This window comes from Eriocheir sinensis, chromosome 8, assembly GCF_024679095.1.
Source record: "Eriocheir sinensis breed Jianghai 21 chromosome 8, ASM2467909v1, whole genome shotgun sequence".
Classification (NCBI taxonomy): Eukaryota; Metazoa; Arthropoda; class Malacostraca; order Decapoda; family Varunidae; genus Eriocheir; species Eriocheir sinensis.
In genome coordinates this window covers 10,931,039-10,945,261 of record NC_066516.1, presented here as the reverse complement: position 1 = coordinate 10,945,261, position 14,223 = coordinate 10,931,039, and the positions used below count along the sequence as shown (strand labels likewise).

At 40.3% G+C, this 14,223-nt stretch overlaps 2 protein-coding genes across 5 annotated transcripts in view; one reads left to right on the top strand and one right to left on the bottom strand.

Annotated features, from left to right (window-relative positions):
- The first annotated feature begins 279 nt into the window (after window positions 1-279).
- On the top strand, window positions 280-10,501 carry LOC126995502 (pumilio homolog 3-like). 2 transcript variants are annotated; one of them, XM_050855093.1, is made up of 3 exons: window positions 280-533; window positions 2,533-2,666; window positions 7,781-10,501. In XM_050855093.1, exons 2-3 carry the CDS (start codon window positions 2,564-2,566, stop codon window positions 9,478-9,480), a joined length of 1,803 nt encoding a protein of 600 aa, XP_050711050.1. In that variant the 5' UTR covers window positions 280-533; window positions 2,533-2,563; the 3' UTR covers window positions 9,481-10,501. The 2 variants fall into 2 exon arrangements, with proteins under 2 accessions (XP_050711050.1, XP_050711051.1); XM_050855094.1 differs by having other exon boundaries at window positions 280-553.
- Window positions 10,253-14,223, bottom strand: part of LOC126995501 (uncharacterized) — a 59,538-nt gene continuing 55,567 nt past the window's right edge. For all 3 annotated transcript variants that reach the window (XM_050855089.1, XM_050855092.1, XM_050855091.1), the window contains one exon: window positions 10,253-13,893. In XM_050855089.1, the coding sequence (XP_050711046.1) occupies window positions 13,688-13,893 (206 nt within the window). In that variant the 3' untranslated portion in view covers window positions 10,253-13,687. The remainder of the gene's footprint in view (window positions 13,894-14,223) is intronic.

Below are 14,223 nucleotides of genomic sequence, written 5' to 3'. Positions count from 1 at the left end.
AGGAAAATAAAGACCTAGTGAGGAAAATAAGAAATCTAGAGGAAAATAAAGACCTAGTGAGGAAAATAAGAAACCTAGAGGAAAATAAAGACCTGAGTGGGGAAAATAAGAAATCTAGAGGAAAATAAAGACCTAGTGAGGAAAATAAGAAATCTAGAGGAAAATAAAGACAGTGAGAAAAATAAGAAATCTATAGGAAAATAAAGACATAGTAAGGAAAATAAGAAATCTAGAGGAAAATATGACACCCCGAGGAAAATAGGAGACCCGTTACAAAGGAAGGACTCTCACTGTGATCGTCTGTAAACACCACCAACACGTGCGTGGCAAGGGGCGCACCATTACACGGCCCTTACAGCACTGAAGAAGGCACACCATCACCACCAACAACAGTATTTAGCGAGCTGCATCTTTGGCCGTGGTTTCATGGCCTACCCAGAACCTTAAAACACCGAAGAAAAGCTGTGAGGTCCGTGGCAGCTGTCAGCACCCAACCCTTGAGTCAAGCAAGACCAGCCCAGACATTCTTGAAGGTAGAGCGAACAATATCACGGTAATTCCGGCCCGAGATTTCAATGAACCACACTCCCCTGGCATTGGTATTTAACTATCAACATAAGAACATAGGGAAACTGCAAGAGGCCGGGTGGCCTACACAGGGAAGCTCCAGAATCCCTCCCACTACTCACGATGGGTGAGGTGTAGTTACAGGGGTTACACGTAGAGGCTTGATCCTCGTTATACCGGCGGTACTAGGCACGCACCAGTACCCTGTCACCTTACTGCACCCACACCTCACTGCCACCTGTCATCCTCGTCCATGTAGCTATCCAGTCTACTCTTAAAACAAGCTATCGTCCCTGCACTAACTATGTGATTGCTGAGTCTATTCCATTCCCCCACCACTCTATTACTAAACCAATGCTTGCCTATATCTCTCCTAAATCTATACTTTTCTAATTTAAATCCATTACTGCGAGTTCTATCCTGCTGGCTAATTCTCAATACTTTACTTATATCGCCTTTGTTGTAACCCCTGACCCATTTGAATACTTCTATCAGATCTCCCCGCACTCTTCGTCTTTCTAGTGAATGTAAGTTTAGATGTTTCAGCCTATTTTGATATGGGAGGTTCCTCAGCCCCTGAATCATGGTCATCCTCCTCTGAACTGATACTAGCAAGTTGATGTCCATTGTGTAGTGTGGGCACCAAAACTGGACAGCATAATCTAAGTGTGGCCTAACTAACGCTTAATAGAGTCTGAGGATGACCTCTGCACTCCTGTTGGTTGCCGTCCTGTTAATAAAGCCTAATACCCTGTTAGCCCTATTCCTCGCACTAATACATTGCTTCCTTAGTTTTAGGTCAGAGTTCACTAACACCCCCAAATCCCTTTCACACTCAGACCTGCCTTTCGTTGTGGAGTCTAAACTATACCCGTGTAATGGGTTACGTGTTCCTACACTAAGTACGCTACACTTGGTGATGTTGAAATTCATCTGCCATTTCTCTGACCAAGCTGACAGTTTGTTGAGATCCTCCTGCAGTGCTCTAGCATCCTCCCCTATCCTAATAGTGTGTCTTATTTTGGTGTCATCTGCAAATTTACCTATGTCACTAGTTATCCCATTGTCTATGTCACTGATGTAGATAATGAATAAAAGCGGGCCTAAAACTGAACCTTGAGGAACCCCACTGGTAACATTACCCCATTCAGATTTTTTACCGTTAATGGTAACCCTCTGTTTCCTGTTGCTGATCCACGCCTTAATCCAATCAAATACCTTCCCTCTTATCCCATGAGCCCTGACTTTACTCAACAGTCTCTGGTGAGGTGCCTTATCGAAGGCCTTACTAAAATCAAGATAAACCACATCATAGCTCTCATCATTGTCAGCTGCCTCGTATACTCTATTGTAAAAGGATATAAGATTAGTGAGGCATGACTTTCTTTTAGTAAACCCATGCTGTGAGTCGTGAATTATATTATGTCTGTCTATATGGTCCCTAATACTATCAGCTATTATTGACTCAATCATTTTACCTATAATTGACGTCAAACTAATCGGCCTATAGTTCTCCATAGAAGATTTGTCTCCCTTCTTAAATATTGGAATAACGTGTGCCTGCCTCTATGAAACAGGCACCACCCCTGTGTCTAGTGACTTCCTAAATACTTCTGTTAACTGCCCATTTATTTCAGTTTCACATTCCTTTATTACCCTGGGGAAAAGTTCATCTGGCCCTGGCGCCTTAATGACTTTAAGTCTATCTATCTGTCTAATCATGAGCTCCCTACTTATGTTGATGTCGGTTAATTCTTCTACCTCTTCTCCCCTGTAGATCTGTTCTCCCTGAGGTATATCATCTAATCTTTCTTTGGTAAATACAGTTAAGAAATATCTATTTAACGCCTTGCTCATTTCCTCATCACTATTAATCAGCGTTTCTCCTGACTTAAGCAGCCCTATCACACTCCCTTGCTCTTCATCTCTGGCTTTCGACAACCACTAAGTTTAGCTTCTTTGCAGGTGTGCCCTGAAGGTCGCCTTCATCACCAAGATGCAGAAAAGCAAGAAGAAAAACACTGACACCAATGATGAAATTCGCCAGTTCAAGGCCATGAAGCAGGATGAATACAAGACTTCAAAAACAGCAGCCAAGGGTAAGTGAAAGGGTAAATATTCGTAGCAGGTCACTCACTGATTTTGGTAAATATCTGTAACATAACATGTCTCAAAGTGGCATACAAATCTATTTATATCTGGCTAGTTTTTCTGAATAACATAAGAACATAGTAAGACTGCAAGAGGCTGAATGGCCTACACAAGGCAGCTCCAGGTTAAGATTCATTTTAGGACCGTGCCAGTATCTCATTACCTACCTTATGAAACATCAGTAGCTCTTCATATATCTTTTCTACAAACCTTCAACAGTCATGGAAACGCTTTGAAAATCCAATGCAAGGACTTTTTTTTTTACTCTTGAAAATAGGGGATAATGTTGACAAAAGCGTGTTGCCTCCTCTGGCGACGGTGCAGCCGGTGTTGCTAGAAATACCTCCTCGCTGAAATAAGTCACATATATGCGGGGGGGGGGTCCATGGGTGCTATGCCCCCCAGGTCAGAAGGGGGGGTCGAGGGGGGCGCAGCCCCCCCGTTAGTAGGTCGTAAAGTTTGGTTGGAGTAGTTTAAATATGCTCCCCGACCCTAAACCCTCTGTGAGCTATTTTGCAGCTGCGGCTGCTGCAGTGTCGCTGCGGCCGCCGCAAGAGGAGGCGACGTGCTTTCATCAACATTATCCCCTATTTTCAAGACTAAAAAAAAAGTCCTTGAATTGGATTTTCAAAGCGTTTCCATGACTGTTGAAGGTTTGTAGAAAAGATATATGAAGAGATAGTGATGTTTGTTTCATAAGGTAGATAATGAGATATTGGCACGGTCCTAAAACAAATCTTTACCCAGCTCCAGATTCCCCTCTCACTACCACCTGTCATCCTCGTCGATGTAGCTATCATGTCTACTCTTAAAACAAGCTATCGTCCCTGCACTCACTATGTGATTGCCGAGTCTATTCCATTCCCCTCAAGATTACTAAATCAATGCCTGCCTATTTCCCTCCTAAATCTATATTTTTCTAATTTAAATCCATTACTGGATGTTCTATCCTGCTGGCTAATTCTCAGTACTTTACTTATATCGCCTTTGTTGTAACCCTTGACCCATTTGAATACTTCTATCAGATCTCCCCGCACTCTTCGTCTTTCTAGGGAATGTAAGTTGAGATGTTTCAGCCTATCTTGATATGGGAGGTTCATCAGCCCCTGAATCATCTTGGTCATTCTCCTGTGAACTGATTCTAGCAAGTTGATGTCCATTCTGTAGTGTGGGCACCAAAACTGGGTAAAATTCTAGTGTTTGCCCATACTCCCCCCTAACCCCCATACAAGCCTGGGGACCTGGTGGGAACACGGGGTTTTGGGTGAGGGACACGAAATCCGTCGCAATCGCGTATTTTTTAGTGTGGGGGGGGGGTTATAAAAACTCCCTAGATCTAGGGAAATTCCATATATGTAGGGATTTTTCCTCCCACCACCACTAAAATAAGCGTTTGCGGCGAATTTAGTGTTTCCCAAGCAGAAACCACACACTCACTGGATCCTCAAGCTTGTTTTGGGAGAGAAGCGTAGTGAACCCACCAAACGATGCTCACCTCACCATCTGGCGTGCTGGAGGCCATCTGCACCCACATAAACCGCCTACACCACACTCTTCCCCTCTCTAGTAGGTTGTCACCTCATCGCAAGGTTTCTGTCCTCCAAGTAGAGTCCGTGGCACCACACACAGTGTATCTTCATTGTTTATCACTGACAAGCAAAACCATCAACTAGCCATGAACCGTCCAACGCCGCCCCTTAAACAGCGCTGCGGGTTCTACAGCAAGTGCAGGCTCTCGAACCTCCTGCATGAGCTGTTCGAACACGTGAATCCTTACTGACCGCATTTTGAATCTGCTTCACGGGTTCGTATTCCCAGCATACAAGGTGATTATGGATATTGACTCCGTGCCTCCAGAATACAATAAAACGCCTTCATATATCATAGTTAAAAAAACAAAGTACTTAAAATTAAAGAAGAAGCTGAATTAATCCCCTTCCCCCGATGATCTTGGGGGACCCGCGTGAAGTCGGGGTATTTGGGTGGGGGAGCATATTTAAACTACTCCAACCGAACTTTACGACCTGCAAACGCTTTGCCCCCCTCGACCCCCCTGCTATCTAAGGGGGGACTGGACCCCCCCCCCCCTCTTAAAGTACCCCAACCGAACTTTACGACTTAACAGCTAGCTGAGGGACATTGAACACAAGTAACCTGCGTTCGAACCTGCTTCACGTGTTCGTACATGATACCAACCCTGCTTCACGCGTTTGTACGTGGTACCAGTAAGTAAATACATAGTCGTATATGACGGTTGCAAGATTCCTATGACGTAAATTACTTACCGTTTAGATGCTTCATTATGATCTTAATGCTGTAAAAGGGGGCTTCACCCCCCTCGAACTCCCCTTTGGTATGGAGAGTGAGTGAAATTGCGTGGTTTCCGTATGTTGTAAAAAAACCCGGAATGTATGAAATTTCCCTACATCTAAGTATTGTAAGGAATTTCCCTACATCTAGGGTATTTTTCAACCCCCCATAACTCAAAAACTATGCATTTGCGACGCATTTCATGTTTACCACCGCATTCCCTGAAGTCTCAATGGCCCCCTAGCCAATTTTTGTTGCGAGGGGTGAGTATGGGCAAACACTAGAATAATACCCAAAACTGGACAGCATAATCTAAGTGTGGCCTCCTAACTAACGCTAAATAGAGTCTGAGGGTGACCTCTGCACTTTTGTTGGTTAGCGTCCTGTTATTAAAGCCTAATACCCTGTTAGCCCTATTCCTCGCACTAATACATTGCTTCCTTAGTTTTAGGTCAGAGTTCACTAACACTCCCAAATCCCTTTCACACTCTGATATGCATATCGCTGTGGAGTCTAAACTATACCCGTGTAATGGGTTGCGTGTTCCTACACTTAGTATGCTACACTTGGTGATGTTAAAATTCATCTGCCATTTCTCTGACCAAGCTGACAGTTTGTTGAGATCCTCTTGCAGTGCTTTAGCATCCTCCCCTATCCTAATAGTGCATCCTATTTTGGTGTCATCTGCAAATTTGCCTACCATATGTCACTGGTTATCCCATTGTCTATGTCATTGATGTAGATAATGAATAAAAGTGGGCCTAAAACTGAAGCCTGAGGAACCCCACTGGTAACATTACCCCATTCAGAATTTTTACCGTTAATGGTAACCCTCTGTTTCCTGTCACTAATCCACGCCCTAATCCGATCATAAACCTTCCCTCCTATTCCATGAGCCCTGACTTTATTTAATAGTCTCTGGTGAGGTACCTTATAGAAGGCCTTACTAAAATCAAGATAAACTACATCGTAACTCTCATCATTGTCAGCTGCCGCGTATACTCTATTGTAAAAGGATAAAAGATTAGTAAGGCACGACTTTCCTTTAATAAACCCATGCTGTGAGTCGTGAATTAAATTATGTCTGTGAATATGGTCCGTAATAGTATCTGCTATAATTGACTCAAGCATTTTATCTATAACTGATGTCAAACTAATCGGCCTATAGTTTTGCATAGAAGATCTGTCTCCCTTTTCATATATTGGAATAATGTGTGCCTGCCTTCATGAAACAGGCACCACCCTTGTGTCTAGCGACTTCCTAAAAACTTCTGTTAGCTGCCCACTGATTTCAGATTTACTTTCTTTTAATACCCTGGGAAAAATTTCATTTGGCCCTGGTGCCTTAATAATTTTGAGTCTGCCCTCCACTCCTTCACCTCCTGCTCCTCCACTGCTTCCTCCTCCCTTGGTTCAGAGAGAGCCTGGAAGGAGTTGCAGCACTCCACACCCTCAGGAGTGGATTTCTTTAACATCAGGCACCCCTCACGGTTCTCAACCACCTTCCAGCCCCCATCTTCAGATGGTGTACTATGTACATTGCCTGACTGAGAACCTGATGAACGGAGGACTCGATTTTCCTCCCTCATGGCCTCCACAGTCTTCTCCAACTCTATTCTCTTCAAGAGAGAATTCACCAACTCCACTGTACCACCGTCAGCCACCCCACTGCCCCACCGGCTACGTCTCCACACACCTCCCTCTCACTCCCACTAGACATAGTCAACCCAGAGCCTAGCTAGAGCATGTCTGTACACCTTGAAGATCTGAGGTCAACTCTGGATCTGGATAATAATGCGCAGGGTACCAGTATAGGTGCATAACATGCATTGTTTTGATAATTGATCTAAACTATTTCCTACAGAAATCACTAGTTTCTTGAATTTCCCTCCCCCGTACCCAAAACACGTGATTTTTACAAAAAATACCTCAAATTTAGGCTATTATTTTGAAAAGAGGTTCACCACACAGTTATTACTTATGGTCCTGATATCATTACTGGCTCAGTGTATAGTTCTGTGTCTACTTATATCCATATGTTAGGTTTGGTTAGATTAACTCATATATACAGCATTATGTGCATAAAATGTACACATTTTTGTGCTGGTCAGCAGAGCATTGTGTGCTCAGTTTATACTCATCTATTTCTCACACAATTTTCTGCCATTGAGTGGACTGTAGATGGATGGGAGGTGTCTTACCCCATTGTGGGATGGCTCAGCAAGGGTTTTCAATTTTTGAGTGTCTCTTGCTCCATGGAGCAGTGCAGTGAGAAGGGCTGGAAGGCTTTGGGAATTCAGGGGGGTGGGTGGGTGGGGGCTTACACTATAAACAAACAGCTGCTCTATTTTTGGCAGGATATTTGAAATGTTGACTCAGTACTTTCAAAGCTGGCATAAAGAGCATTTTGCCAAATATGTTCTATAATTTACCAAAACACTCGCTATTGGAGGTGCCAAACACCTACAAAACTAGTTCATCCCATGATTTCTGGCATCGATCGGTTAACAATATTTCCAGTTGCATTTTAGGATGTGGGCATTTCCTCCACCCTATTACCGTACTAGTATTCCCTTCTTCACAATCTTTGATCTTAGGAATCTCTACTATTTTTCCTAAGAATTTCCGGCCTAATGTGCTGCCGAGATTGTCTTTTCCTTCTATCATTTACCTTTCATTCATGCTCAAGTTATCTTACTTGTAATTTTTGTTTAAATTTTTAAAAACATTAATAACTGTATAATATTTCCAGATGATGAAGATGGTGGTGTGAAGGCAATCCTAGACACTTATGGGAAGAAGGGAGCTAAAAGGAAGCCTGAAGAAGAAGATTCATCTGAAAAGAAGGACTGGAAGAAATTAAAAGCTGAGAAAAAGGAACTCAAGATGAAGCGCAAGGAGAAGAATCTAGGAAGTAGTGAAAGGTATGAGCTGAGTGTTCAAACCAAGAAAATATGGGAAGAATTACGACAGGCAAATTGTAAGAAGGAACGTCAAAAAGAATTATGCAAAGAGCTGATGTCAAAGGTGCAAGGCAAATTGAAAGCCATGATTTATGCCCATGATACAGTAAGGGTTATTGAAACCCTTTTAGCTAAGGGAGGAGAGGAATACCGCACCTTAGTATTTGAGGAGTTGAAGGATGATCTTGTCAGTCTCAGTAAAATTAAATACTCTCGATTTTTTGTCCTGAAAATTCTGAGGTATGGGAGTAGGGCACAAAAAGATCATGTTATCAGTTCACTCAAGGGCCAAGTGGTGAAACTAATGAAACATAAGACTGCCAGTGATGTTGTAGAACTTGCATTCAATGATTATGCCAATGCCAAACAACGCTCAATGATGATTCAAGAATTTTTTGGACCTCAGTTTCGTCTTTTTCATGAAGATGATATCAAATGCTTAGATGATGCCCTGAAGAAGCACCCAGAGATGAAGGAATACATCTTGAAGGATTTACGTACTGCTCTACAGCCAATAATTGATAAGGGAGTTTTTACTAACACCATGGTTCACACACTGATGAAGGACTTTCTCTCTCATTGCTCAGTAGGAGATCGAAATGGTGTCATAGAGGCCCTGAAGGAATCTTTGGTGCCCATCATTCACACAAGGGATGGAGCTAGAGTAGCCATGTTGTGTTTGTGGCATGGTACAAACAAGGATCGAAAAACCATCCTTAAATCTTTCAGGACCCACTTTGTTAAAATTGCCACAGAGGAACATGGACATATGGTGCTACTTGCTGCTTTTGATTGTGTTGATGACACACAGTTTATGAAGAAAGTAGTTTTGTCAGAGCTTATGGATGAACTGGATAAGCTGGTTGGGTCAGATTATGGACTGCGGGTGTTACGATATCTTATAGCTCCACGCAGCCCAACCTTTTACCAGCCCAGTGTGTTAGCAGTGCTGGCTCAAGGTGATGGTAACCAGGCTAGCAAAAAAGATACAGATATTAGACAACGGGAACTGCAAGGAGTGGTGAGTCTCCCTATTTTAAGATTGCTTCTGGGCAATTTAGAGCACTGGGCAGTAAATCCCAATTGGACATTATTCATAGGAGCAGCAGTGAAGACTTTAGTAGGACCAGAGAGAGACACCATATTCCATAAACTAGCAGAGATGTATGCCCAACCTTACATTCCTGGAACAGAGGGTCATGTACTGGAGCTGGCTCACACCACCAAAATGGTCACATATATCATAAAATGTGACAAAGAACGGCATGAAACACAGCAAGTTACTTTCAGTTCAGTTTTGATCAAGAAAGCAGAAGAAGAACTGGTGGGCTGGACCAACTGCAACCGTGGCTGTTTTCTTCTTACCAACATGATGGAGACTGAAATACCAGAAATTGTCTCCCATATCAAAAACTTGATAACACCACACAAGAGTAATTTAGAAAAACAGAAATTTGCTGGTGCACAAGTGCTTTTGAAGAAAATTTGAAGAGGTAATTAGTTAATATCTGTAGGTTGTCTCCAGTAAATTTTAAGTGTTGACGTTCAATGTTTTACCAATAGTATTGGTGATGTGCTGTCACCAATCAATCAAATTACTGAATTGTTATGTTATTATTTTGAGTAAACAGATCAGCCCTGTTTTGTTGATAGATATTTGATGTTGGAGTTGTTGACATTTTGGTAAGTTCTGAAAAAGCAAAAGAATACACATCAATAGGAAACTTTATTGTGAATATCACAATTTGAGTGAAATTTGAGGGACACATGGAAGGGTTGAGCCCCACCATTGTGGGGTAATTAGTCAAGTTATCACTCATCCTCACCACCGAGCCTCCACCTCCCACCACAACCTTTTGTGTTATTGCAGTGAGGTCATGACTAGAGGGTTTTGTACATCTGCTTGATGTGATGGGCTGACTTGGGAACTTGCAAGTGTACATGTGCCTGGTGCACTCCTACTTCACTGGTTTGTGCTAGATAAGCCCCCCACCCCAGAAAACAAATGGCAAGTTAGATGTTGCACAGAAATATAGCTGCAGCTTGAAAACTTCAGTAGATTTTTTTTTTGCATGGTGAGGCATCATATAGCATTTTTTGTTTGTTTTATGAAGTAAGAAACTGCAGTAGCATACTCTGTCAAGTGGCTAGTATTTTCCAAGTACTATATTGCAAATGGAGAAATACTAGATACTCATTTAAACAAAATCTTACCTAAGCTTGTCACTTATGTGAAATTTGGTGGCAAAACAAATTCAATGTAAATATTTTTTGAGTAGCTATTGAACCAGGCTTACACCTAATTGGCAGTGTACACAAGTTTATTTTTTAAATGATTTCAAATAAGCAATTATTGCTGCAAAAGTTTCAGATTATTAATAGTATAGCTATAGGATGACAAGTTTCTACCAGGAAATCTATTCTTCACCATTGTGTCAAGCATTTGCAAATAACTGTTGAATACCTTTGTATTGAGCAATGGGTTGCAATAAAGTAATTAATAATTTAAAGCCCTGTTTGGTTTTAATATTTGTAAAATATATAAACCAGTAAATTGTCTTCCTGTGGAAAGCCTGAGACAATGAGTTGCTCCCGTATTATGCCCATTTCAGTCTACCAACACCTCTTGTCAGCTCATGTGACTTTGTATAAAACTAAAATAATACAGAAACTCATATTAATGGAAAAAACACGTCACATTAAACCACAGAGAATCTTTGGCTTTAGGTTTGTTGTGTTGGAACAAGGAAACACTGAGATTCACAATAGTGAATTGGAAAACTTGAACACTTCTGGGATTAAAAGTGAACTGGTATACAATACCATATTCCAACTCCATTCCCTGGATGTTATAATACTGTAAAACTTGGAAGTTGGTATAGTGGCACTTTAACCTGTTGGTGCTCATACAAATAATAACAATACAATATTTAATCAAGATTCTGCCTAAGTATTTTTTTTAAAGATTATTACCAGCAATGGGGTAACACCCACCCACACATCCACACACATTTACACACACACACACACACACACACACACACACACACACACACACACACACACACACACACACACACACCTGCACAAGGCATGAACATTTTTCTCTATACTACTAATATTTCACATTTAAAACCCAAGTGAACAATTTTACCTACCATTATACTTACAAAAATATTAAACACTTCATTGTACTCCACTCACTTCAGACAACTATCTACATTTACTATCAACCAGACAAGCATTATGTTATGACTATATGATAAACAGTCTGAGGTACAACTCATAACTCCCTCTCTTTTCAGTTTATGGTTACTTCCCTGATGAATTTAGAAAAGACAAAAATTGGTCAGGTTGATTTCTTTTCATTTTGTAACAAGCTCAATGATGTTTGGCTTCTGCAATGTTGGCTATACTAATACTGGAATGCAATTTTTATAACCTTTGTAAAAGTCATATTCCATATTTCATACACTCAAAAGCTTCCCCTCCACCACTCAACATTTGAAAATCAATACAAAAGAGAAGATTACTTCATGAAAATCAATAGCATATGGTGGGAGGGGAGCAGTGGCTAAGCTTTTCTGCAATTGTTAACATTACATACACTCCTACATTAGCAGGGACCCTGTAAAATATTTTCATATCAATTTTAGCTACCACACCTACACTAGCACCGTCATTAAACACTGTTATTTTACTAGTCCAACGTTACTACATGGTTTAAAAGCTTAACCAGTTGCTCACTTTTCATGTTTAGCATTCATTACCAGGAACCCATCCTGGTGAAAGAATCTCTAACTTGAGAATTTTATACATTTAAAATTTTATAAATAAATTTTCTGGAGTGCCCCTTTCTGAGTTTTCTCACAATCTCATACTCCCCCAAATCTAGTGTATCACCGTTCACTCTTATAACAGTGGCTATATTACATATTAACATCCACTCACACTTTCCTCTGGGCTTTGAGGCATAAATACCTCCACCTGCTGGTCTGAAATCTAGAGTTGGAAGGCTAGATGAATCAAGAGAAGAAAGAACAAAGTGGAAATTGGGCATTCATATTTTGAAAACAGGGATACCTGAGAGCAAATTAATACAGTGATATCTCTTCATACCATGATTGTTAAACTAAATTTTCAGTATCTTAGACAATCTAGTCACTGATATCTTTCAATATTTAGGCCTAATTTTTATTTCCCTTCTAAATATGTACTCATTTGCCAAACACAAACAACAACAACAAAAATCAGTGTTATGAATTTTAAGAGCTTACCAGCTTTAATTAAAATAACTATAAGAGGCAGAAGTTGAGATGGAGGACAGAGTAGCAAATGAAAGTTGGTGTAGTTATGAAAACCCTGACCAAATTCAGACCAAAAGAAAAAATGTCATGAACATGTCCATGAAGCATTCTAGAGATTGGCTTTGCTGTTTGGCACATGCTGTCACCACTGCCAGTGACAGTGACTGATAGTGTAGATGTGTAGTCTTTCTTGCTTGCACTTAGAACTATGAGGTTGTGGCTAAATCCCTAGTTATTAGACTAGGAGCCATGGTATAAGTCCACACTAGTAAAGGCAGCAGACATATAACTCTGCTTTTTGTCTCCTCTGATGAGTTAACCAAAAACCTGGGTACATGAAGTGGTATCTAAAGTCACAATAAGCTTTACGTAACCTCTTACCACATGTCTGGTGTTTTCTGTGGTCATTATATTCCCTCCGAGAGAACTAGCTGAACAATACCTATATTCATCAGGTAAAATATCTATATTGATTTAACTGAACCTGAATTCTTTCCTGTTATTTCTCCCTTTAACTTCTGAAGGAACTTCAGTATAAAAATATTTGATTGTTATTAATTAAGGTAATAATGGCAAGTTCTTGCAATGCTTTCTCTGCAAGTAGTGAACACTTCCTATTACAAGACTTTTATTAACGAGATATCACTGTATATTAGAACAAAGGGCAAAATATCATCAACTTATACTTTTCTGATTAGTCGGTTATGTCAAGAAAAAATAACCAAGTAATAAGTCAAGTATTAAATTACTACCAGAAGCATGCACTGAAGATGGGAAAAAACTATCAGTTAACGCACTGATAAGATTACAGATAAATCTATATCGCTTTGGGGCACAAGTCAGTACTTGATCAGACTGACTCCTGTGGCACAAATGACACACACACATTTCAAAAGATGCCAACCTAAGACAATGATGAAACACTGGCTTATAAACACTCGATATAAATGATGGTTATATTTTTATGAATAATTCCTGGCAAAATATGAAACAGCAAGCTCTTACAGACATATTTACAAAATGTGAAACCCAAATATATGCCCTATTAATTAATTAAAATACACAGAATATATATACATATCAAATTACCTACATTTTATGTAAACATTAAATATATAGTCATTAAAATCTGTTTCAAGTAATAACATCACAATGTATCATCTACCAAGTATTCAAGGTTTCATTTTCTGTTCATGTCACCCCAACCCTTGATGAAGACACCAAGATTGCTCACACAGGTACCAGGTAATAAGCTTGTTGATTTCTATGTAAAACTCTCATATATACATTTTTTACATACTATTTACCAAAGTTGTCTACAGAAAGGGGTTTAATTCCCTAAATATAGAAAATACCAGTACCTGAAATACTACCTTATAAATCTAAGCATTATTTGAAATATTTCAGCCCTGTCACAAGTAAAAACTTTTCAATGAAAAGCTCAGAGTCCAAGACAGCAATGTGAGCAGCCCGACCAATGAGGGAGTTGGCGGTGGAGGGCAGGGCGTGGTGAATGTCGTAGCGGACCAGGGTTACTGATGGGGAGCTGATGATGGGTTGCAACAAGTTGGATACCATCTCCCGATATGCAGAACCTAGGAAAAATACTCTCATTCAGGGGAAAGCCCATCAATATCAGACTACTTTTAATTGATCAGCAGCCTTTATGGATTAAAACATTATAATGGTATATGTACACACAAAAAAGTAAAAACTATTAATAGCTGTCGATTACCACATGAAAACTCTCAAAGCATTTAATAAGGACATTGATTAGATGAAATATCCTCTCCATCTTCATATCTATTTCAACAATGCCTTGTTCCCTCACAAAAACTTCCCTGAATGATCATGTTTTCACTAACCAATCTTTCCACAGATTCCTTACTCTCTGTACCCTCTCTCACCTGTTCTGGCACATGTCT

Bases quoted from the DNA above. Each gene is read 5' to 3' on its own strand.
- LOC126995502 (XM_050855093.1), top strand. From the start codon at position 2,564: ATGCAGAAAAGCAAGAAGAAAAACACTGACACCAATGATGAAATTCGC. The intron at 2,667-7,780 runs GTAAGTGAAAGG...TAATATTTCCAG, and splicing joins TTCAAAAACAGCAGCCAAGG to ATGATGAAGATGGTGGTGTG.